Genomic DNA, 26,437 nt, shown 5'->3' on the forward strand with positions numbered 1-26,437 from the left:
ATGTAGAGACAGATCATAGTGTCTGACTCATAGACTGTAAAGGTCTGACTCCATTTAAAAAACGATATTTGTTCATTTTTAAACAACGCTGTATCTCTCTCTCTCTCTCTCTCTCTCTCTCTCTCTCTCTCTCTATATATATATATATATATACACATGTATATTTATACAGTATGTATTAATAATGAATGATCGTTGCGACGGAAGTGAATCAATCAAAACTAACTTTAACTGGAAAATAACTAATTATATATATATATATATATATATATATATATATATATATATATATATATATATATATATATATATATATATATATTAAAAAAAGAAGTATCTCATGATCATCAAGCCTGCGTTTATTTTTCAAAAAACAGTAATATTGTGAAATATTATTACCATTTAAAATATTAGATTGATTTTTGAAGGATCATGTGACACTGAAGACTGGAGTAAGGATGCTGAAAATTCAGCTTTAATCACAGTAATAATTACATTTTAAAATATATTCACATAGAAAACAGTTATTTTAAATGGTAATAATATTTTACAATTGATCAAATAAATGCAGGTTTGATGAGCATAAGATACTTCTACCAAAAACATTAAAAATAGTAATGTTTCCAAATTTGTGACCGGTACTTTCAAGTCATGTTCATTTATATAGCGCTTTTAACAATGTAGATTGTTCCAAAGCGGCTTTACAGTGATAATAGGTAAATAATAAATTAAAGTAACAGATTGTTTTGGCAGTTGATCCGCGCCGGCGAGTGGCGCTGTGCGCGAGGATCAGCTGTTCACAAACCTGCGCGAGAATCCCCGAAGAACCGTAAACAAAGAGATCCAGTAGAACAGGGTCACGGAACCACATCTGCTGCTGCTGTAAATATCAACTGTAAGTTTAAATACTCTTAACACACTTTATGAATAGCATTTTCTGTCCTTCTGTACACTTGAATACAGTGACAGAAGAGCTTTGCCGTGACACTAAGTTTGTTTATGTGTGTCCCGCAGTGAAAGCAAGACACGTTGTTGGTCGAGCATGCCCAGTAACGCAGCTCAACTCTTGGAGTCAGACGATACTGAACCGGATCTCCCGGTACTGGTACCGAACCTGAGCGGGTTGAGCCTCCGGGATGATGAGAGTCCATCAGAACCACGTGGTACTCCTCATCTGGGTGTCCTGGGTGCGGTGTTGGACCTCCAGCCCCTGTCCCAAACTAGATCAGAGGAGGAAAACAGCACCAACAACAATATTATCAGACATGATGCTGATCTGGACCAGCTGAGGGCCCTGGCCCTCGCAGGCATGGAGGCACCGGGGACGGGTGGGCTCTTTCAGGATGGGCTGGGCGAGTCCCAAGGCTTCCACCAGGTTCAGGGGAGGATGATGATGGCGGCAATGATGATGATGCAGGAGGGCGAGAGATGTGCACTAAACACCAGGAGGAAGAGCGTGAACACAACAGAGTGTGTGATGGTGCCCACATCTGAGCATGTGGCGGAAATAGTTGGCAGACAGGGTGGGTTTGTTTGCTTCTGTCATGTTTAATATTCTAATATTGTGACTCATCTTGTCTCACTTTTCATCCAGAGCAGGGCTTAACATTAAGGATTTCTTTTTGTGCCGGGCCTGTTGGATTAGTGATTCAGATTTGAACTCGCCCTCCTGATATTTTCATAGACCTCACCCCAGAGAGAATATATATATTAGGGCTGTCAAGCGATTACATTTTTTAAATCAAATTAATTGTACAATGTGACGATTAATGAATCGCTAATTAATCGCACCTCAAATTTGGCTGAGAAATTACCCCCAACATATAATTTAAAGTCATTATTGGGTTAAATGGGAAAATCTCAAATAGACATTACAAAAATGGCTCTCTTTATGAATTGGCCATTGAATCATTGGTTCACTTGTGTGATATTTCCCTCATTACTCATGTGATATTGCATAACTGTATCATGATATAAGATGAACTAATGTAGAACTGGGGCAAGGTGGCTGCATTAAACGCGTTAATAATTTTAACGCTTTATTTTTCCCCATACCTAATTGATTAAACTAATGCGTTAAATCGACAGCCCATATACATACATGCATATTACACACATGCATATATACAGGAATAAATTGGATTTTAAAATGTTAAAATAGAAAAGTTATTTTATTTTTTAAAAACAACTGTTTTTACTGTATTTTTGATCAAATAAAATCAGCCTTGGTGAGCAGAAGAGACAAAAACATAAAAAATTCTAAATTAACCTATTACAAATTTTTGATTTATAAAATAAATGTGTGTGTATATATATATGAACTGTAAAATTATAGAAAATTTACTCTTTAAAAAAAAGTTTAGTTTATTATTAGTCATAACAAATTGTATGGGCCAAATTTTCAATATCAGTGCATTTAAAATGAAATCTTGATGAAAATGGTTTTAATAATATATGCTCGAACTGACCTCATTGAACTGTCTGTTACTATGGATTACAGCTGCCCCACTTATCTGTGATGATGTAATGATTCGTCACTGCACTGTATGAAAACAAGTTGTGTAATACAAGTGCACTCTGACAACACCCCTGATACCACAACATCTATATTAGCATTGACTAATCAACATCAAGGACTGCTCTAATTATGCCTAAGAGGAGATCACTTGTCTAATAGTGTGATTGATTGATTGATTGATTGATTGATTGATTGATTGATTGATTGATGTCTTCTTAAGCTAGCAATGTGTTGACTTGTCTGTATTTCTGCTCTCTTCAGGTTGCAAGATCAAAGCTCTGAGAGCAAAGACCAACACTTACATCAAAACACCCGTTAGAGGAGAAGAACCAGTGTTCGTAGTGACCGGACGAAAGGAGGATGTCATGACGGCGAAGCGTGAGATCATGTCAGCGGCCGAGCATTTTTCCCTCATCCGGGCGTCTCGGAACAAACTGGCACCAAACGTTGGGCACAACAGCGTCCCTTGCCATCCGGGACAGACAACCATCCAGGTACGGGTGCCGTATCGAATGGTAGGGCTCGTGGTGGGACCGAAAGGAGCGACTATCAAGAGGATCCAGCAGCAAACCCACACTTACATTGTGACACCAAGCCGTGACAAAGAACCGGTGTTTGAGGTGACCGGCATGCCCGAGAACGTGGATCGAGCGCGGGAGGAAATCGAAGCCCATATTGCTCTGCGTACCGCGGGACACGTGGACACCAGCGCGGACGATGACGACTTCCACTACAACGGCACCGATGTAGGCTTCGAGTCGGGAAGCAACAGAGCCTGGCTCTTCTCCGGCGGCGTTTCAAACATCGATAACGGCAGCTTCCACAGCAACGCCTCAGGATACCGAAACGACAGCTCCAGCTCGCTTGGGAGCAACTCGAGCGAGTCGTACTACAGCGGGAAAGGCAGCGGCGTGGCGGATCTCAGTCCCGGTAGCACCGGCGGCACGTTCTGGTATGGCGATACCCAGTTGCCCTTGGGATCTGAAGATTCGGCTGGATACGACGGGTTGACGATGACGGCCCCGTCCACCAATCCTTTGTGGAGCACCTTTGATCGGGGAGGCGCGAGTTTGCCGAATACGCCGAGGCTCTCTCCATCCCTTCTCGCTCGTCTGTCTCCGTCTCTTCCGGAGGCACTGGATCATCATCCGCTGGTTCGGCTGGTGCAGGAGAATTCCCAGAGTCTCCCGGCCTTTGGCACGGCGTTTTCCCCGTCAGGCGACAGCACGGGCTCCAGCTCTCCGCCGGACATGCGCACCTTCCCCAAACACAGCCAGGTTCCTGCGTGCGTACGTTGCGGAGACAATGTGGCGGCGATTGTCCTCGGAGGGCAAAACCTCGTGTGTCTGGAGTGTTCCAACATCCTGCAAAGCGTGTAGAGAGCGCGCGAGAGAGAGAGATTTGGGATCACGAGGAGTAAACTGTTTTATTTTTTACATCGTTAAATACTTCTTCCTTCTTTATTATGTTTAAATAACTGGGAAATGCAGGTTTTCAATCAATTCATCTCAAAGATTTACGTTTAGCTGCTACGTCGTTCTTACGGCAAGCAGTGCTGGGGTTTAGCAGCGCTAAATCGTGTTTTTTGTTGGTTTGTTACTTTGTTTTCTAGGTATTTACATTTTCATGTGCCTGATTCCATGACGGTAGCGGCGCACGTTGGCACCGTTGCTGGAAAAGCATCTGTGGCCTTGAGTTTCTGTTTTGCAACACTAGAGTCAAGAAGTATGAGATCATACAAGAGCCGTCCTGACCTCCACGATCCCCGAAGCCTGCACTCCATAAACATTCAAAGGGATAGTTCACTTTGAAATTAATTTTTGATATGTTTTAGCTTACCTCAAGGGCATCCTAGATGTAGGTGTCTTTGTTTCCACAGTAGTTTCAATTTTGATATTTTTAGGTCAAACCGCTCTTGTCTGTCAGTCATATAATGCAGGTCTATGGTCACCACCTCAACGAGCATGCACAGAGAAGTCCAAATTAAACATGATTTAATGACTGGTAAATGTAAGTACACATTGATGGCCTAAGACACGAAACGAGCGGTTTGTGTGAGAAAACGAACAGTATTTATATCGTTTTTACCTCTTGTAAACACAGCCAGGTCCAAGTGATCTGAGGGCGCCGGCGGTTCGGTCTTTTCCGGAAAGCACCGGAAGTGATCTCTCGCGTGTGTACGTCACTCATACAATTTTTTTTTTTTTTATTGTTTTCTTTTACGACAGATTAACCATCCCGAATAAGCGCAAATTAGTACCCTTTTAATTAGCCGTCTTACCTACAATCTCTGTTCTGTGTAAACAATGAGTGACGTACACGTGCGAGAGATCACTTCCGGTGCTTTCCGGAAAAGACCGAAGCGCCGGCACCCTCAGATCACTTGGACGTGGCTGTGTTTACAAGAGGTAAAAACTATATAAATACTGTTCGTTTTCTCACACAAACCGCTCGTTTCGTGTCTTAGGCCATCAATGTGTACTTACTTACATTTACGAGTCATTAAGTCATGTTTAATTTGGACTTCTCTGTGCATGCTCTTTGAGGTGGTGACCATAGACCTGCATTATATGACTGACAGACAAGAACGGTTTGACTTAAAATTATCAAAATTGAAAATACTGCGGACACAAAGACACCTACATCTTGGATGCCCTTGAGGTAAGCTAAAACATATCAAAAATTAATTTCAAAGTGAACTATCCCTTTAAGAGCGTGACACGTTGTCATTAAACACGAGCGAAATTCATTTGCGTGTAAAACGCTCATCTCGCAAAAAATTGTTGCATTAAATTGAACGTCACATTTTTAGATCAATTTAAACGCGGTTTCCGCTTGGGTTACATGAACAAAATCCCAGTTTCGCATTCAATTCATTCAGTAGCTTTGTTTCCATCCACGTGTTTTTATGTGAATTTTGGGATATCGCGTACAAAATGCCAGATGGAAAACGCCAAGATGCGTATAAAATCTTAAACTCAATTGAGACGGATCATTTTTGTATTTGGTAAGAAAACGTGCGCATAATAAACCGATGAAAACAAATGAACTAAATATAATCGTGATTGCGAAACACGTGACTTTGCCTCAACAGATAATGTGATTGGATAACTGAACTAACCAGTGGATCGATCTCATTGCACACCATCTAAAATATTGTTTTAATCATTCTGAAATACCCGAGCCAAAGTCTGTCATCAAAATGACTTGGCTCACATGATTACATTCCCAAACATCAGGCATCCGAGCACAAGATAACATGGAAGCGTTTGTTCCTGCGTTTCGTCTGCATGCTCTGATCCACAAGCAATTCATTATGTTTCGGGGGAAAAGAGTCGTAGGCTGGTTGCAGCAACTTTTTATCAGTTTATTAATACTGTGCGCCAGTTTCACAAGATTTTGTTCTCTTGAACACGTACGTTTGGAAACGGCTTTATTCATATTCCAGTTCAATTCGCAACTCGAGATGAAAACACATGTGAAAAATACGCTCGATTGTTTCACGAATGAGACACTGTTATGTGTCCGTAACGACGACTCTCATTGCCTTAACCGAACGGGTCGTGCTGGGCCAGCACAGGGAGTCGTACCGAGAGGAACGGGGCGTTTAGGACCTGAGAGGAGCGATTCTGTTGACGAGAACGTGCTTTAAATAATCCCTTCTCAAAGCCGCTGACACGGCTAATGACGTCATTTATTCGCAAGCACCACTAAACTCAGAGAAACTAAGGCATCCATAACCTCTCAAGATTCACTTTGACAAGTTTTTTTTATATATACAATTTTGTAGTATTTCTGTAGTCTATATTTCATATTCAAATACACATATATATTAAGATTTAAATATAAGACTATTTGGCAAGCAGTCGGCTGCTGGTTGCCGTAAGTATTAGCTTGTAGAGTGTTGACGTTAGGTACTATAGAGCAGGAAAGAGCACACCTGCATGATTTATTATCTAACGATTCCTAAATCGCAACAAAAAAGCCAAGGATCCAATATATAAATATATATAAACGCTGCATTAGTTTTGCATACTACCACATTATGAACAAAGTAAGTCCTATGTTAAACCTAAAGGAATTTTGTTTATCTAAGGGATTTTTACCATCACACTGCAACAATGTTTCTGTATTTGATAATTTTATTGTTCTTTTATTATGTATATACACATATGCAGGGACATGATGGCATATAAGTTGTATTCAAATTTAAAAAATATATTTTATGATATGGCCTTACTGTCCTGTGGCCAAAGCACTGATATTATATATTTGCTGTAAAAAAGAATTAAGATTTTTATTTTTCTGATATTAAAGTTCCTTAATAAATTGTTTCATTTTAAACTCACTTACCTAAGTGCTCTGTGTGATTTGAGTTTTGCGCTCAGCCAGGTTCATCTGTATTTGTACGGGCTCCAAGCTGCAGTCACACGGCTGTTGCGGGAATAATCTGAGAATAAAATATTCTGGAGACAGTTTGGTAGTATAGTTCTCCGTTATGAAAAATTGGTTACTGAAGTTATTAATCAATTTGACTACAGTCGAAAAAAAGATGCAATTTTAGATAGTAACCAAACGTTAAAAAAATACAAGATTGTCACTTTTAATAGTTTCAGAGAGAAAGTTTTCATCGTTAAATTACACTAATGACTGAAAGTAATCGAAAAGATGGTATTCTCATATCTACAGTGTTTCAGTCATATGGTGATGGTGATGGTGATATCAATCACCGTTGATCAGATAAAGTCATTATGTTGATGTACACGTCAAAAGAACATTAACAGAAAAACACTAATAGGTGAAGAAACACACTTCTCCTTCAACCTGAACAAGTCAACCAGGCTCAACAAGTCACTCATTCACACACACACACTTCAACTGTCTCTCTGGTTGAACTTGACACACAGGCTGTACTCAGAATGGAATACTAGCATGCAAACTATATACTGCATACTTGCTTTTTGTTTGTTCGTTTGTTAAAATATGTGAAACGGTTTGTAATATACAATGTGAAACATTTAACCCTCTGGTGCTCTTCAATTGTTTTAAAAAAAAAAAAAAAAATTTTTTTTTTACTTCGTCGGAATGGTATGAAACTTGGTAAAGATTTTGGCACTTGCTATGTGAACACAGAAAAGGTGATTCGAAATGGTTAAATGGTCCTGAATAAAATAGTTACACTTGTATTGACTGTAGTCAAAAATGCTGCATTGGAAACGAATTTCATCTAGCGGAAACGTTTGGTGCGCACAAATAAAAAGCTAATTTTTTTGAGGTATCAAGCTCAAATTTGAAACAACTTGTTTCGATTTATGGCTTAGATTTTCTCGCAGTTTTAGAGTAAACATGTTTTGTAAAATATATTTCATATGAAATTTGAAAATAGTATTTTTATATAACTTATTTGACTTTTTTACGTTCACTATTTTAAAACTTCACTTCAGCAATAATCTGCCAAGTGTCTTCTTTAATGAAAAGAGGCCAAACTGAAGTCTGTGCTCCAAAGCATTCAAGATTTATGACAGTTTAAGTCGGAAATTTCATTTTCAGGTCTATGCGCAAAAAAAAAAGAATCAATTAAATACCATAAAATCCCCTAAAAATATTAGGAATTTGATGCAAAAACATTTCAGCAGGAATTTCAGTCATTTTTGACAGGCATGCGAGTGGGACCAGAGGGTTAAACCAGTAGTTTGTTAAATTATTGTCAAATTGAGTCAAGTTACATGTTTAATTTAGCGAATGGTATCCAATTATCATCTTGAAAACAATTGCAATTTTTGCATTTGAAATCTTATTTTATGTAATAATATATTTCATTTTTGGCAGTCTGAAATAGTCAAGAATGAGAAAATCATGGTTCATGTCACTTCGCTACTTCCATATTACTTTAGTCGTACTGAAAATAGAAGGTCCAATAGAGCATTATGCATTGTTTGTTCATATATGCACTGTGAACAATATACTTACTGCATGCTGCAAAATATTAGTATGGTAGTAGTATGCCATTCTGAACACACCTTCAGATTCCACACTGTTTGATTATTACAGGCCAACATGATCATGCATCACTAAGAAAAAAGATGAACAAATGTGCATACAATTAAGACAAGACAAAAAAAATCTGTTTTTCAGTATTCAGGATATCTAAACCACCTGAGCTAAATTGAGTTTTATATCAAAGAAAAAATGCATTTCTAAAAGAAATCATATTTCACGTCTTCTAATAGTGTAAAAAATGAAAAGAAAAGAAATCTTCACACCAAACAAATTCAAAGTCCATTGAAAAGTAGTTTTAACTGCAGGTTCTCATTTAAAGTGACAACAGAATACCAAAGTTCACTGAGATAGTCCTAAAAACTTCACTTCAGTATTTTGTCACTTTATACGAGAATCTTCAGTAAAATACTACTTTTCAATTGTTCAATTGTTGGGTGTGTGGATTCTTCATTTTGTTTCTATGCACCCAGAAACTACTTTTCATGTACACACTGGTGCAGGACTTCTTCATATTGTCTAATAGTGTAAAACAAGAGGAGTCTGTTTTTGTTGTGACTGCACTCATTTGTCTGCTCTCTGAAAGAATAGAGAAGTGATTGATAATGTTCCAGGAAAAGCTCAGGGAAAACAACCATTACAAGTGATATAAAGTAACCGAGTGCTTGATATAAACGAGTGAACATTAGGGTTATAAAAAATACTGCATAGCAATTTAAAACACAGACACACAACACACACACACACACAAAGGACAATATTCTGGCCACATACTCACCGCAAAGATATGAAAATGCCAAACACAAGATGAACAAATTTTTGTGCAATAGCTGTAATATTCACGTATGTATTTCATGAATTGCATTATAATTTAGTTACATTACTTCTGTAAATATGAAAACGGCCTCATTCATGCAAAACAAGCTGAATTGTTTTGTGGAAATCCTTCATAAAATCATTCTTACACCAATTGTTTACAGAGGAATAGTTTCATGAGCCATCAGCTGTTTAGTTACGCAATCCAGAATTTCTCAGTAAATAGTTGGTAAAAACCATTCTTGCATAAATGACTGTATTCAATTTAATGCAATAATTTACAAACTTTCATGAACCGTCATTTATGAACGCAACAATTTATATTCGGAATTTTCTGTGTTTGAAAAACCTTTCAATTCAATGCAATAAAGGAAAATGGTTTTACGAACTACGATGAATGACAACCTGAATGAATTTCTTAGTAAATTGCTCATAAACTATGTTGTATAAATAAAAAATAAAAGAATCCAAATGATTTGCACATGGTTCATCTTGTGTTGCGCAGAACAGGATTAATCTCTGACGTGTGTATTTGGCTACAGTGTGTGTGTGGCCACTGTATAGATCCGAAACTCATCATGACGACACTGGATTAAATGCGATATGATATCATTTCTGAACGTCTCCAAACGAGTCCATTTCTTGTGTGAACATCAAAAGTGAAGGTTTTAAAAAAAGGTTCTGAACAGTTCTGTTTGATCTAGTGTTGTTTTGTAGCATTTGCTGGTTTTCAATCTTATGTGAGATGCCACGGCTAAAGTCAGGTCAGTGAAGTCGTTTTGAGCTATATGATTTATGCACTGTTCTAAATGTCCGATCATCAGTCCAGAGGTTGCGGGTCGGCTATAGGCATGGTGTGCAGAACCTCGTCCAAGAGCTGAAGGGCCCGGTGTAAATGAATTTCGATCCAGCACGGGGTCTCCTTGATGCTCTGGCGAGGGTAATCAGGACCCCAGCCCTTCACGAAACTCATGCGCAGAATGCAGAGACGCCGCAGGTCGTCCACGCCGATGCCTGCCGCCGCAGACAGACCTGAGGATTAAATGAAAATCACTTTTTAAGTGGTGTGTTTTTTCAAAAATAGAAATGTTAATGGAAACGAATATCATGAAAATCATTCGGTTCCAGTTGTTTTGTTTAAAAAAAGAACAAACATCATGAAATTTATTTGGTTCCAGTATTAAAAAAAAGAAGAAGAAAAGAACTGTTAACTGAACCGAAAGTCATGAAAATCATTTGGTTCCAGTATTTTTCTCAAAAAAAAAAAAAAAAAAAACTGTAAACAGAATTGAGTCATGAAAATCATTTAATTTGGTTCCAGAATTAAAAAGAAGAAGAAAAGAAAACTGAAAATGTTATGAAAAGTATTTGGTGCCAGTATTGTTTTTTTTTAAAGAACTCTTAACTACGGAAGCCCTGAACCGCAACGTAAAAAAAAAAAAAAAAATCAGTAAAAAAACAAACAAAAAAACTAGCATTTCGAGATTAAAGTCGAAATATTTCGAGATTAAAGTCGAAACCGCAATGTAAAAAAAAAAAACATTTCGAGATTAAAGTCGAAATATTTCGAGAGTACAAGAATACAGTCTTCCGTGGAAGTTGCGTGTGTGCTTGCCATTGCTTCACATTGCCGCACACACAGGCATTCATAATGGTGCATAGCGAGTGTTTCACACTGTGTGTGTGTGTTTTTTGTTTCAACAAAAGGAAATTCAACAGGTGCCAATCTACCAGATAGGCTACCATTATAGGACGTTATAAAATATACTGCGCCGGAATAGACTTTAGCCTATAGGAAAACCAACCCGGAAAACACTTTTCAGACTGGATGGAGATATCCAGCTTTATGAATGAATGAATGAATGAATGAATGATTGAGGCATTTATATAGCGCTTTCATATGTCTACACTCAAAGCGCTTTACAATCATATCAGTGAATCTCTCCTCAACCACCATTAGTGGTTATTAAATCTGAGGAAATCACGGGATCCGGCCAAATGATTGGATACAGAATGATAAAATGTATCCAGAACGTATTTACGGTGAAGAGGGAGACAGAACGGTTACTGTTGTGTTCTCGACCCAGATAGTGTGTTGCCTAGACGAGGACGAAAACATTTCAAAAACACTGCCACATAAAGTTTGGACTCATTGTGATACTCCGGCGGAGTCTGTGCGCTCGTCTATAATAGGCAACGCCATGGTAATTCTTGTTGGTAGATTAGCACCTGTGTAGAATTTTGTTGAAAGCCCAGATAACACACACACACGCGCGCTCTGAGCCAGTGGACGCGCACTGTTATGAATGCACACACTTCTATGGAAGACTGTATTATCGTAATGTTTCAACTTTATTCTCGAAATGTTTCGACTTTAATCTCGAAATGTTTCGACTTTAATCTCGAAATGTTTCGACTTTAATCTCGAAATGTTTCGACTTTAATCTCGAAATGTTAGGTTTTGTTTTTTTTACAGATTTTTTTTTTTTTTTTTTACGTTGCGGTTTCGACTTTAATCTCGAAATATTTCGACTTTAATCTCGAAATGCTAGTTTTTTGGGGGTTTTTTTACTGATTTTTTTTTCCTTTTTTTTTTTCGGTTCAGGGCTTCCGTAGTTAACAGAACCAAACGTCATGAAAACTATTTGTGTCCAGTATTTATTCAAAAAATTATATTACCGGAATCAAACATCATGAAAATCATTTGGTTCTTGTATTTGTTTTAAAAACAATTGAAAAGATAATTGCGACTTTTTATCTCACTATTGCGATATCACTCAGAGTTGCGAGATATAAACTTGCAACTGCGAGTTATAAAGTCAGAATTTTGTGATTAAAGTCGCAATTGCGAGTTTATATCTCGCAATTCTGAGAAAAAAAGTCAGAATTGTGAGAAAGTCGCAATTACCTTTTTTTTTTATTCAGTGGCGGAAACAAGCTTTCATAGAGCGTAATGAATATCATTTGGTTCCAGTATTTATAAAAAAAAAAAAAAACTGTTACCAGAATTGAACATCATGAAAATCATTTCATTTGGTTACAACAAGTGTAAACTATGGAAACTTGTTTCCGCCACAGACTGAAAAATAAAAAAGGCAATTGCGACTTTTTATCTCACAATTGCGAGTTTACATCTCGCAATTCTGACTTTATTTCTCAGAATTGCGAGATATAAAGTCAGAATTGAGTGATATAAAATCGCAATTGCGTGTTATAAAGTCAGAATTGCGAGATATAAAGTCAGAATTGCGTGTTATAAAGTCAGAATTGCGTGATATAAAGTCAATTGCGTGTTGTAAAGTCAGAATTGCGTGAAATAAAGTCGCAATTGCGTGTTATAAAGTCAGAATTGCGAGATATAAACTCGCAATTATGTGTTATAAAGTCAGAATTGCGAGATGTAAACTCGCAATTGTGAGAAAAAAAGTCAGAATTGTGAGATAAAAAGTCGCAATTCTGTCTTTTTTTCTCGCAATTGCGACTTTATTTATCAGAATTGTGACTTTATATCTCGCAATTGCGACTTTATTTCTCAGAATTGCGACTTCATATCTAGCAATTGTGAGATAAAAAGTCGCAATTATTTAAAAAAAAAAAATTATTCAGTGGCGGAAACAAGCTTCCATAGTAAACAGAACCGAATGTTATGAAAAGTATTTGATGCCAGTATTTTTTTTTTTTTTTAAAGAACTGGCACTGAATACGTTTAGTCTAATAATAAGATCATTTTATGGATTATTCCACAAATTCCAATCTTTCAGTTAATAGCCCAGTTTGCCGCACGCAGCTCTGATTAATAGTGTCAGAAAACAGATGTAGAAAAGCCTCACTGATAGCAGGGGCGATGCCCCCCACAGAGCCCGGTCCCGGGATGTTCCCCGCCACCGCAGCCGCCTGCGCAGACGCTGCCGCCTGAGCCGTCGCTGCCTGCTGCTGCATCTGCCGGTGACACTGGCGCAAGTCAAACACCTGCACACACACACACACACACAACAGAGGCTTTCAGCACTGGCTGAACGTGTTATGCATCCTGTAGTCCTGCTAAACTACATTAGGTGGACATTAAAGGACATAAAGGACACTTGTTAGTTACACTGCACTGAAACGACAAATACTACGAAAAAAAGATGACTTTTTAAATGTGGTGCATGGGCGGAGTAAATTAATTTACACAAATTCATAGCGAAATATTCAGATAAATGCTGCTGTTGACTAGGTTTTGACTTTTTTCTAATTTTATTAGTTGCATTTAGTGTCCTTGTTTTACTTGGGTCACATAAACATTGATAATTGTAAACATAATAGTTGAATATTTAATAATTATTCGTTATTATACATATTCTGATAATAAAACATTAATATGAGTTAATATTATTATTTCATATTATTACTATTCTGATAGAAAACAAATAATGATGTAATATTATTATTTAATATTATAAATAATATTATCATGGTAAACATAAGATTTAATATAACTTGTTTTTTAATATTACTAACAGTACACAAAAATATAATTTAATATTATTATGTAATATTATCAAAACTCTGATAGTAAAATAATAATAATAAACCAATAATATGAGTTAATATTTTTATTTAATATTACTAATATTGTGATTGTTAAGATAACAATAACATTTAATATTACTAACAGTACACAAATAATTTTATTTGATATTATTATGTAATATAAATATTCTGGAAGTAAACAAATATGACTTGACATTATTTAATACTACAAATTTTCTAATTGTAAACATAAATACGATCTAATATTATTTGTTGTTTAATATTACAAACAGTAAACAGAAAATATGATTTCATGTGTATTATTAATATTCTTATAGCAAAACACAATGATTTAATATCATTACTTATTAATTTATAATCAGTATATTAATATGATTTAATATAAAATAAATATTATAAACAAATATTGTGATTAAATATTTTATATACATATATTATACAGTATATATACATATATATTATACAGTATATATATATATATATACATATATTATACAGTATATATATACATATATTATACAGTATATATATATACATATATTATACAGTATATATACATATATATATATATTATACAGTACATATATATACATATATTATACAGTATATATATACATATTATACAGTATATATATACATATATTATGCAGTATATATATATTCATATAATACAGTATATATATATTCATATAATACAGTATATATATATATATATATATATATATATACATATATTATCCAGTATATACATATATATATACATATATATATATATATATTGCCTTAAATAGCTTAAATGTAAAAACATTTTTTTTACAAAGTCCCTTTCAAGGAAAGTCTGTTCACTCTGCAACCATATTTACAACACCTCCAGGCATCCAAGACCAAAACTGCATCCGAAATCGCATACTTCCCTTCTATATAGTAGGCAAAAAACAGCATGTGACAAAAGAAGTATGTCTGAATTCACTGTACTCATAAAAGAATAGGCAAAACGTCCCCGCATGACCTACTATTTTTTCTGAAGTGTGTATGTAACGTACTAGTCTGAGACACGAACGTTGAGAATCCAAATGCAGTTTTTAATGGGAAAATTCAAGATCATAAACCGTATAACAGGCAGTGGTCAAAAGCACTGGGTAATCAGTCCAAACAATGACAGGGCACAGGAACACTGACGAACAGGGTCATCCAAGAGACAGGCGAACAGGGAAAAAAACAGAGAACAGGGAGATGATCGAAATGGACAAACACTGGAACGCTCAGAAATGCAGTGTTACACGTGCAACACTTCTCAGGGAATGAATGTGAAAACCAGGCTAGTATAGGGCGAGTTAAACAAGGTAATGAGACACAAGTGGATGCAATGTGTGCTGATGAGTCCAGGCAGAGAGTTATGGGAAATGTAGTTTCATTAGGGAATGACAATAGTCTGATGTGGAGGGCCCTCTGGTGGCTCTCAAGGGCACTCCAGCTGGTGACCGTTGCAGTGCATATGATGGACACTTTACTATCCCATGAGGCCACGGGAGAGGATTTGAGAATGCAGTGAAGTGGGTCACATGATAATGACAACATGGAGAATAAGTAGTATGTCCAGATTACATTCACACTATATAGAGCATACTGTTTAGCAGTCATGAAGTAATTACTTCAATAAGTACCTACTTAATACTTAGTATGCGATTTTGGACGCAGCACAAGTCCCTTCTACTTGAAATCCTGAAATCTCAAAAACTGCTTTGCCGAACTCACAATTAAATGACGTATTTCAAATCAGCAATGACATCTGACATGAACTGTCACATGAAAATGTTGTTTCTTATGAGTAATATGAGCGCACGTCTTTGTGTATCTAAAGTCTTTGCTAACTATTAGCATGGCGACTTCTAAAAATAAGTGTAGCTTGACTGGAGTTTGTCTACTTTAAATCAAGAGTAGCTTCCTCACACTGCCATACTCATACACCATAGTATTTCCATGCTACTTTAAAACAATACCAGCATATTAGCATGGTGCTATGTGTCGGGAAGTGAATTTAGTTTATTCGTGAAGACTAAATATCAGGTGGCGTGGTTGTGTTACCTTGATGTAGGCACTGGGGTAGATTTTGTGGACGGCGTCACCCGGAGCTCGTCCAGCCTCGCGGTCCAGATAATAACTCTGCACAAACACTGCGTGATCACTGAGGCAGCGCACCCACACGTCACCCTCTCCTTTACACTCCAGCTGGACACCTTTACCGATATGAAGCCTGGAGGAGACAAGAACAGAGAGAGCTTGACTTGTCTGCAGTTAAGAAAGGAGAATCATGGGTAGATCTGAAACACATCAACCAGAGCTGCAGGACTGGTTCATACTGAATCTAGGTCAAATGAAGGAACAAAAATGCCAGCATCAAGTCATTTTTCTGTTCCAATTTAAAGTAAAATATCAGTATCACAACCACATTTTATGTTTAAAGTAGGGATGCACCGAAATTAAAATTCTGGGCCGAAACTGAAAATTCTGGATGCACTTGACTGAAAACCGAAAATGCTTTTTAAAAATTATTGATTTATTATTTCAAATTAGATTTTTATTGTATAATTGTACTAATATTAGAATTTTTTATTAAATTCCATATTTTTTTTATTATTACTTTCACTTAAAGTCCCTGTAAAGGCAATTTCAAAAAAAAATTCTAAACACATTATAAATGTTAGAAATGTATTGCTAAAACATATTACAAAGACTGTGAACTGTGAAGTACTGAATTGTGGAGTTAGACCGTTAAACAGTTTTTCACCATTGCTATTTTCCGGATTTTCTGGGCGGGGCTAAAACAGGGCTCGATGACGCACTGGAGCCCTTGAGCTCCTGGACACGCCCCTACTTGATGACGCACTGGAGCCGCTGAGGCTGGCCGCTCCTAACAATATTATAGAGCACATTCACATCAGTTTGCCGCTCAATCGCGAGTTACTGTCAGTACTATTATTAGTAACACAGCCTGCAGATTGCTAGCTAGCTATGTCTTCGTCACGGAACGGAAATGCGTAGCTACTACCTGGATGCGATCACCGGATCACGTACAAAACAGATCGGTGTCCTTATTTAAATTTCCGAAAAACGATTACATCAAGAAGAAGTGGATTAATTTTGTGAAGAGCCAACCTTGATGGAGAGCTGAGGATCACCGCCAAAACCCGCCTCTGTAAGTGATCATTTTACACGGGATAGTTTTATAAACTTTCGTCGGAGATAACTGTCTGGGATTCACTGATAATCCGCTGTTACTGGTGAATGGGGCCGAACCGACTCCCGCCTCAGCCTTCATCCTCCCGTCGCGCCGACAACTGGTGCCATTCGGCAGTGTGTGCCCACCGTGCTAGCATCTATTCCGGCTGTAGAGTTGAGTGTGGCGAGTCGACTGCAGCTTTCCCGCGAGTCGGCGTGGTTTCAGCGCAGCCAGTGGACACGCCCCCAGCGTTTGAGAGCAGAGAATACTGCTCATTTTTTCAAGATTTTGATAGCTTATTTTATGTACTTTGCTGGCTTTTTTTATCATTCAAATTTGGCTGGGTGACTAAAAACACATTTTTCTGTGGTGTGACAAACTCAAAACACATAGTAAATTTTGACTTTACAGGGACTTTAAACAGAAGCAAAATAATACAATAATACTAATAACTGAACATAAAATAACCATACTTTTATTCAGTTATTTATTTTTATCAAATTATTTGAATCTAAATGTATATCTTTTATTTATTTTAATCAATTTATTTCTTTATTTTAGTTTAATCCTATTTTTATTTATTTATTTTTTACACTTTTCTATTTTTATTTTATTTTAATTGATTTATTTTTAACCATTAATTGTATTAATTGTTACATTTTTATTTAAATCAAGTTTTTTATAAAAAATTTTAATGAAATGTGTTAATGTATTATTTATTTTAATCAAATGTTTTACTTTAATCAAATTTATTTTGTTCATTAGTTAACCCCTGCAACTCGTGATCCAATTCGCCTTTGGCTAAGCCACACCCTAGAATGTAGATTGACCAATCACAGCGCAGCCAAGAACGAGGTCCAACGCTTTTTCACAGCGCTCCATTGACTTTAACACAGGCGTCTCATATTTTTGGTCTCGGCAGGCTATTACCGTCGTAGTTTTATCAAAAATATGGTTAAACTTTGTGCCTGGGGCATTTGTAACACAGATACGCGTTTCCCAGAGAGGTTGGAGGGAGGTGTCCGTTTTTTTCCCTTCCCAAAACCGAAGTCAAATCCTGACAAGTGTCGTCTTTGGATTAAACTGTGTGGACGTCCTCACAGTCGGCTAAACCCCTCAAGGATCAACAAGCACACTTTTTGCTAACCAAAACATCACCTTGTCAGCTAACGTTAATGTTACCTAGCATACCGGTTGTTGATACGCTAATAAATACAACGTTATACTCGCGTAGTCCGTTTGCTTTTAATGATTATAGAAGTGAATAGAGACCTACCCAGCTTTGCATGAACAGTGTTGCTCCTTGATATTGTTAGTCCCAGCCTCCGTCTCGATTAGTAGGATATGCGGTGGGTCATTTTTTGACTGTGACCGGTTTGCTTTTGCCTCTATTTTGGATGCCTTGTTGTTCCTTGCGTTTCACCTGTATGTCATGAATATAGCCTTCGAACGTATATTGCAGCCGCTTTTGCCTACTTCTATCGGACACTTTATTTGCTGCTTTATAAAAGTTTGATCAAATTTCAGCAGGAAGAGCTGTCACAGCATAAGCCATGTTTATACCAGAGCCCAGATGAAGTTTGTTTGTCGGACGTAGCAACAGTAACTAAGGGGGCGGGGCTTAGCCAAAGGTGAATTGACTGATGGATGTAAACCAATACCTGGCTCTCTCGATGGCCTCGGTGCGATGGACGTTACTCAGCTGGCCGAGACAGAAGCGATCTCCTCCTGAAGGGTCCACATAACCGTCCACCGTTACGACGGGACAGTTGGAGGGCACCTTAAACGTCTCGCCCACCTGAATGTCCATCTCAAAGTATGCAATCGAGCACCAGTAATCTGGAGCTGAGAGAAAGACAACGAGAAACACCACAGTATAATATGAGTTCTGAATTATGCATATTTAAAATACTATAAACCATGGCTGCATAATGTTTTGATTACTTCACTGACGATGGGAAAGTAAATACACTGCTGTGTGTGAGAGGACATTACGGTAGCAATACTACACACTACAGTTTTGCTGTAGCTCAACTAGAGATGAGCGGCACTAGTGATGTAAAATCAACTCCTCCACCTCTGTACTGCAAGGGATTGTGGGTAATATTAGCCCATAATTCATCTACGGATACACACGTTTTATCCATACGTACCACAAGTACAAAGGAATTATTTAAATTAGCTTTTATATTTTCAGTTTGTACTTAATTTTTTTGTCATTTCTTTTAGGTTTAGGTTTTTAGAATATTACTACTCTTAAAATATTTTGGTTTACTTAGTTTTAGCTATAGTTCAGTTGTATTTAATTTATGTCTAGTGATTTTCCTGCTAAATTACTTAAATTAGAAATGTTTCCTTTGCCAACTAACTGCAATACGTTTTTCATCTAATATTTCTATTTTGTTTTATATCATCTTTATTTCAATTAACAAAATAAGTTTTCAATACTTTAAGTTTAAGCAGTTTAAGTTAACGATAATAACCCTGTCTGGGACAGACTAATCCTTATCTCACATACAGTCCAGTTTCTATAGTTTGTGAATCTGTTTTATTCCTTACTTGGATGTGTGGATATGGGCGGCTGGAACGCCAGCTCATTGTGGACTGACCCTGAGAAAGACAGAAAAAGAAAAACATTTAGGGTGCTTCACACTGGCAGTTTAGTTCGAAACGGGACGTGGTTTGCATGAAAAAATTGGTCATGTGAAAGTAGTCATTTCGCACTGGGGTACTGACCCCGAGACGACCTGAAGGAAGTGATCGGACAGACATTTTGTAGTGGTGTCCGAATACATAGTAGAGTCAGAGAATGTCTAATATGGGGAGAACTTTCATTTTCAGGAAACTTCCGGCTTCTGAACTGGTTGCAGTTCCACTCTGGGTCCATATGAGGGCGCTCACAGGACGAGTGCAGAATGAATGGAGGTCTATGGAGATATACCCCTCAAAATCCACTTTTCTCAGGATATCATTTTTTGTCTAGTAATTTGAATGTTGTTTTCGAAAGGAGATGCAAAGAAATTACAGATTACTGGCTGTTGGATTTTTTAGAGTCACTTAAAAGTCTTTTAAAATGTCAATGACGTCACACACATCGTACGACCAGAGATACTGCTTTACGGCAATCCTTTAGTCACTTTGGTGCGTTCGCGCTCTGCACTTTCCTTTCTCTCGAGGCATCGACCACACAGCTGACACGGGTAAATACACGTGCTAGAAGAGTTAAGTCCGCCTTAACATTCTGGTCCCGCTTCGGATGCCATCGTCTCTGGTCGTAATCAGTCCTTCACTGACCAATCAGCGTCCATTAGCAGAATGCTAGCGTGTTATGGGCAACAACAACTCAACCTGTAAGAAATCGAAAGGACATAAGTACTCGTTCATTCAACTTTCGACCTATAACCCATGTTGAACTTGCAAAACCTACATTCAAATCTGAGATTTCTCGACGGCAATCGGGTGAAAGAGACAAATTTAGCCGTCTAGCTCCATAGACTCCCATTCATTTTGCACTCGGGCGATCGCCCCCAGTGGAACTCTGGTGGAACTACAACCAAAATTCGGTACAATAGGACTTAATAGGGAGTGCCCAGCAGTGTTAATTTCGTTGACGAAAATAACGACGAAAATTATTCGTCAACGACATTTTTTCACAGACGAAAACGAGACGATAACTAAATAAAACCTAGTTTTGAATGACAAAGACTATGACGAAAATCTATTGACATTTTCGTCAACGAATAAAAACTAGACGAAAATGTTAGATAGTGACGATTTGGGAAGCGATCCGTCAGAACTGATGTCCTGCGTGTGTGGTAGATGCGCACATTTGTAGGCTACTGTAACGTGATCTACCCCGCGGTCATAAAACGTTAAAAAATGTGAACGTCTGGGAGAATGAGTAGAGCAGACATATAGATCTCTGAATAAGAGTGACGATGCAAAAAAGAGCTCTATTCGGTGCGGTTTTCTGTGCGCACACACCTAACCCGAAGCGTGCAGTCATGCACAATACACCTACAGCGCGCGAGTAGGCTACTGAATTGAGCTCTCTTTCGTGTCTGAATGGAGAAATACACAACAGTATGTCTAAATGTCCTTTTTGGAGAGTATTCATGTAAACTATGCTGGTTATGTCTTAAACTGTGAGTGTGTCGGATGTGCATCAGTGCAATTGTATCCGCATGTCATTGGACATGATCCGACGTCTTAAAGTGACAGTGGCAATAAACCTAATGCGGTCCGTGTCCTTAATTTTGATCAAGCAACAAAAGAAAAAGAGAAAAGCATTCACTGTTTGTTAATAGCTTTAATAAGGATTAATTATATTTAATTCATACAAATAAATATGTCTGCTTGAAAGAATAAAGAATGATGTGTAAGTAGTTATAAGGAATGAATATATCATTCATTGTAAAGAAGACTGTGTTGTACTTTAGGAAAAGTGGTTTTATTTCATTTTAAGATATTTTTTAAGTAATAGCAGTTAAATCTGTATCTGTATTGCATGTTCAAACTTAAAAATCATTCATATTAACAGGTTAATAGATGTTTTCTCCGGGAGTATATGGGTTTGGAAATTTTAGAGAAATTCTAAATTAACAAACTAAACCCATTATATTTTAGTCGACTAAATCTACTGTAGATTTAGTCGACTAAAATGTTATTGTATTTCGTCGACTAAAACTAGACTAAAACTAAAACAATTCAGATGACTAAAATATGACTAAAACTAAATGGCATTTTAGTCAAAAGACTAAGACTAAAACTAAATCAAAATTTGCTGACAAAATTAACACTGGTGCCCAGGCTTTCCGTAGACGGGCTTTGATAGAGTGCACTCATTCAATGCCATAATGCACCGCAATTACAAGTGTACAACTGATGTATGCTCAACGGATAGAGAATGCCCATAATGCAATGTGAGGGTCATGCCGAATAAATTCCCGTGTCTAACCAGTAGATGGCGAAGGTGAATCAGCCATAAATGTATTGCAGATATCATTAATGTTCAATAATTTAATGTACAACATAATTCAAGAAAAATGTGTCTTATTTGAAGGGGAATTATATCAGAAGGCCAAATCCTGACTGGACAGGAGGAGCTGGGGATGGAGGAGGGTAACACTCCTGAGCAACACGATAAGCTGCTGAATGGACCTTATATATATGGGGATGCAGTGATAGGCGTCGTATGGATGAGCTGAGAGTCAGCTGATGCGAGCTTGACTGACTCCACCTGCCAGAACTGACGCTATGCTTGATTTGTGCAGACGTAAGATGAACGCAAATGCACCGGGGTTCGATAGAATCGAGCGAGTGTAAACCAGACCAACGCTGCGAACGCCTGGCGTGAAAGCCCCGTTATTAAGAGCAAAGCAGACCGTGGTGTAGTTAGTCACTCACAGTACTGGCCCGTGTGAGGCAGGGGAGGATGGTGCTGCAGGTGCCCGTTCTGATGGGGGATGCTGGGGGGGAAACTACTTCCTCTGGGCCATGAGCTGGGGGCATCTAATGGAGGAAAACACAGACATCATACGGTCATAGAATATCATTACACATGGCATTTATCTATGCTTTTTTGTTGCAGAATAAGAATGAGCATAAGAGACTTCTTTCAAAAACACACACACACACACACAAATCAATTTCAATCACATTGCCCCATTGTGTGCCGAGTTACCATGAACATGTTGATTTGACAGTTGGGATATAACTTAAGATGGATGAAGTACACATGTACACATGCATTCTGCCTCCAGTGGCCGCTGGGTTGCACAAAAGGATGAAATAACGACTTACTGGTTGGACCGGCAGCCATACTGGTGAATGCAGAAGTGGAGGCGGAGCTTGTGGAGTCAGCTGGGGGCAGGAGGGCGGGGCTGTGGAAAGCGTCGGGTGGAGCAGAGGAGGTGCCAGTGTGTTGGATGGTTTGAATACTATGACCTCCATCAGCAGATGAATGTGACGGCTGACCCTCAAACTCGTCCTTCACCATGAGCTCTCCACTCGGACCTACACATAAATGTGAAAAATGACTGGATCATATACAGTTATTCGAACATTAACCCAAAATAAATACCATTAGGAAACAAAATATACATTATCCTGCTTATTTCACAGCTACTTAGAAAATAAAGTATAAATGGACATGAAATATTGATTTGAGTTTAAATTTTTTAACTACGCCAGAAGAAATGGAGTGTGGAGTGATATGAGAGAGACTGGGGTCGGTTTCATTTTTTTTTTTATATCTGTGGAAAAAAGCCAATTATGCTCAACAAAGGCTGCGTTTATTTGATCGAAAATACAGTAAAAACAGTAATATTGTGAAATATTATTGCAATTTAACATAACTTGTTTATTTTAATATATTATTATCAATGTTGAAAACAGTTTTTGCTGCTTAATATTTTTGTGGAAACCATTTTTTCAGGATTCTTTGATGAATAGAAAGTTCAAAAGAACAGTATTGAGACTTTTTTTTGTAACATTACAAATGTCTTTCTTTCAGAAAAAAAACTTTTGAATGGTAGTGTTTAATATTATTTTACAACTTATACAAAAAAAATATATATATATATATATATTTATATATATATATATACTGTATATATATATATGCCATAAAATATATATATATACATATAGTAGTCCATAAAAGTGCACCCTTACCTGGGCCGCCCAGAGTCAGGACAGACAGATCTGAAGACAGAGAGAGAACATATATTATTAGAAATAATAATAATATGATATGAACATGGGCACTGGAAACAAATTTTTTGCCATGACAAAGTTTCAAATCACAGCAAGACAACAGAAAATAATTCACCGATGCTTGGAGACACGACCCTCTCATAGTGATATGGGTTCACACACACATTGTCGCATTTCAGGTCAAAGGCAAACTGGCAGTACTTCACGTGCTTCAGCTCGTTCTTGTGCAGATCGGGCCATCGCCACAGCCGTGTGTATATGACATGAGGAAACCCTTTACGACCGGCCACCTGAAGATAAGATATAGGACAGAATCTCATACATGTAACTTCCTTTTCTAACATTCAAGATAAGTGTGTTTTCCCGAGAAACAGACCTGCAGTCTCCCGTCTAGCGTGCGCTGTATAGTCACACATTTACTGGGATGAGCTCCGTTCGTAGTGATGGCAGTGATCAGTGAGTCTAACTCATCTTTCTTCTCTTTCAGCTTCTTCACCAAACTTTCTATCGCTCGTTTGGCGAACGTCTCGCTCTCTCCTCCCTGCCGATGGCACATGAGACTGTGGACGATGCTCAGACAGGCATCATTACTGGTGGGTGTGCTGGAGATGGACATGCTGCTGGAATACACTCAACCACAACTCAACGTCCTTCAAACCTCTCCAGCTCCTGTCTTCACACCTTGATGTTGAGACGTGATCCACACTGTCCTAAAAAAACACGGAGAGACTGTAAGCACGACTTATTCACCATTAAACAAAAACTGACTGACCATACTTTTTTTTAAAAAAATGTATTAATGTCCCCTTGTAATCTTTAATCAAAATAACTTTCCCTCCCTCTTGATGTGACAACCTGTCACTCACATAACATCAGCAATAGTAATTGGAAAAGTCCCACCCTACATTTGTTCTTGTTCATGAAGCGGTTTCACTTGGACATCCGTCACAATAGGGAAGAAAATACGATTGCAACCTCTGTTTAATGCCAACTAAACTATTTTTACACTGAGCTGTATAAAATAAACATACAATTATTTGTCATGTATATATATGTGTGTGTTTGTGTGTGTGTGTGTGGTTGTTATTGTATATATATTGTATACATATATACAATATATATATATATATATATATATATTGTTGTTGTTGTTGTGTATATATGTATATATATGTATATATATATATATATTGTGCGTATGTATGCGTATGTATATGCATGCATATATATAGCCTGTATGTATACATGCGCTCAATATACAAAATGATACTGATAAATCAGTTGAATTAACATTTTTGTTCTCTGTCAAACACAGTGATGAACTCATACTGATCTATTAATAAATTCTAAACTCATCAAAAGCACATCATTACACGTAAGTATTGTAACAGTCAAATATGTGAACGTGAATAATAATAAATCACAGTTCACTATGACAATACAACTGATCTCACTATGAAGCTAACGAGCTAACTGGCTAACAGATACTCCTTAAATGTGTGGGGAATGGACAAATAAAGTATCTACACGAGTGCTATAGTAAAATATTAGGTAGATATTAGAAATAAAATAAGAAAATATAAACAGAAACACTTACGATTCATGGAGCAACGACAGGGACATTGTCTCTACGTAAGCTCAGTGATGTCATCATCGCTCGAGTGACGAGCGGTATTAAGCCCCGCCCACACAGATGCTCTTCTTGCTTCATGACTGAAAACTAGTGTAAAACTGCTGGCTTAATATGTTATATACTACTAGGACAATACTTAATCTTACTAAACTCTACTTGGTTGAACTAAAGGTTCTAACACTAAGTTCTCAATAGCATACAGTCCTACTTTCTTCAGTACATGTAGTATACTGTACACAGTATGCATTTTTCAGTATGCACAGAACTCCTGGAAGACATTTGCACACTGCTTGTAAATAATGCAACGCATTTGATCATTTCCATTGTGATGAATGAGTTAGAAGCAATATCTGCAGCAATTTTTACAAGAACCTTCACTCAGTTTTTGACCCAACTAAATTATGTGACAAGTTCCAGCATACAATTGTTTGAAGCTCCTATTATATATTGCATACTGTTTCATATAATTGTAAAACAGTATGCACTATGCACGTAGTATACAGAATACATTATGTATACGATAAGCCCTCCACTTGTGTTCTGAACATCATTTAAGACACTACTGGACTAAGATTTCTTTTAGTCTTATGTCTTTAAACCTGTATGATAGATAGGCATAATCAATCCTACTCCTGGAAGTCCATTTCTGTATAAAATATTGTCATTTCTGCACCAAATGAAGTTGCAACTCTGTTTGTGTGACTCAACTGGGCCTGACATGACATGGCTCAAGATACAGTGTGAATTTAGAGCAGAACAACCTATTTGACAGATGGGGAAGTGTTTGGTATTTTATTAAAAACAATTGTTTATGCAATTTCCTTTTTTTTTTGCAGCTAATGACACAGAAATTGCATGCTTTATTTACGGTTTACCATATCAGGCATGACACACAACATACATAATACTTAAAATAGTTTTTAAAAAATCAGAATAGAATATTGAACCTTTTGACAATACAAGAGAATCTATATAATATAGTGAGAATATGCATGTCATACTC

The 26,437-nt window shown here is 37.3% G+C and overlaps 2 protein-coding genes across 2 annotated transcripts; one reads left to right on the forward strand and one right to left on the reverse strand.

Annotated features, from left to right (window-relative positions):
- The first annotated feature begins 798 nt into the window (after window positions 1-798).
- On the forward strand, window positions 799-3,897 carry LOC130088187 (RNA-binding E3 ubiquitin-protein ligase MEX3C). The gene is made up of 3 exons (XM_056254841.1): window positions 799-895; window positions 1,015-1,523; window positions 2,780-3,897. The coding sequence occupies exons 2-3, from the start codon at window positions 1,043-1,045 to the stop codon at window positions 3,895-3,897; spliced, it is 1,599 nt and encodes a 532-aa protein (XP_056110816.1). The 5' UTR covers window positions 799-895; window positions 1,015-1,042.
- A 6,086-nt stretch (window positions 3,898-9,983) lies between these two features.
- smad4b (SMAD family member 4b) lies at window positions 9,984-25,535 on the reverse strand. Its single transcript, XM_056254847.1, has 11 exons — window positions 25,399-25,535; window positions 24,178-24,511; window positions 23,917-24,091; window positions 23,760-23,789; window positions 22,887-23,099; window positions 22,491-22,595; window positions 19,644-19,694; window positions 18,746-18,929; window positions 15,950-16,118; window positions 13,162-13,300; window positions 9,984-10,363 (listed from the first exon to the last, which is right to left on the reverse strand). Exons 2-11 carry the CDS (start codon window positions 24,415-24,417, stop codon window positions 10,152-10,154), a joined length of 1,518 nt encoding a protein of 505 aa, XP_056110822.1. The 5' UTR covers window positions 24,418-24,511; window positions 25,399-25,535; the 3' UTR covers window positions 9,984-10,151.
- Between the last annotated feature and the right edge of the window lie 902 nt (window positions 25,536-26,437).

The sequence above is a fragment of the Rhinichthys klamathensis genome, unplaced genomic scaffold (assembly GCF_029890125.1).
Source record: "Rhinichthys klamathensis goyatoka isolate OS25496 unplaced genomic scaffold, OSU_Roscu_1.1 h1tg000114l_1, whole genome shotgun sequence".
Taxonomy (NCBI): Eukaryota; Metazoa; Chordata; class Actinopteri; order Cypriniformes; family Leuciscidae; genus Rhinichthys; species Rhinichthys klamathensis.

Bases quoted from the DNA above. Each gene is read 5' to 3' on its own strand.
- smad4b (XM_056254847.1), bottom strand. From the start codon at position 24,417: ATGTCCATCTCCAGCACACCCACCAGTAATGATGCCTGTCTGAGCATC. The intron at 16,119-18,745 runs GTATTGGTTTAC...TGTCTCCTCCAG, and splicing joins GAGGCCATCGAGAGAGCCAG to GCTTCATATCGGTAAAGGTG. The intron at 10,364-13,161 runs GTGAGGCTTTTC...TTTAATCCTCAG, and splicing joins GGGCATCGCCCCTGCTATCA to GTCTGTCTGCGGCGGCAGGC.
- LOC130088187 (XM_056254841.1), top strand. From the start codon at position 1,043: ATGCCCAGTAACGCAGCTCAACTCTTGGAGTCAGACGATACTGAACCG. The intron at 1,524-2,779 runs GTGGGTTTGTTT...TGCTCTCTTCAG, and splicing joins GGAAATAGTTGGCAGACAGG to GTTGCAAGATCAAAGCTCTG.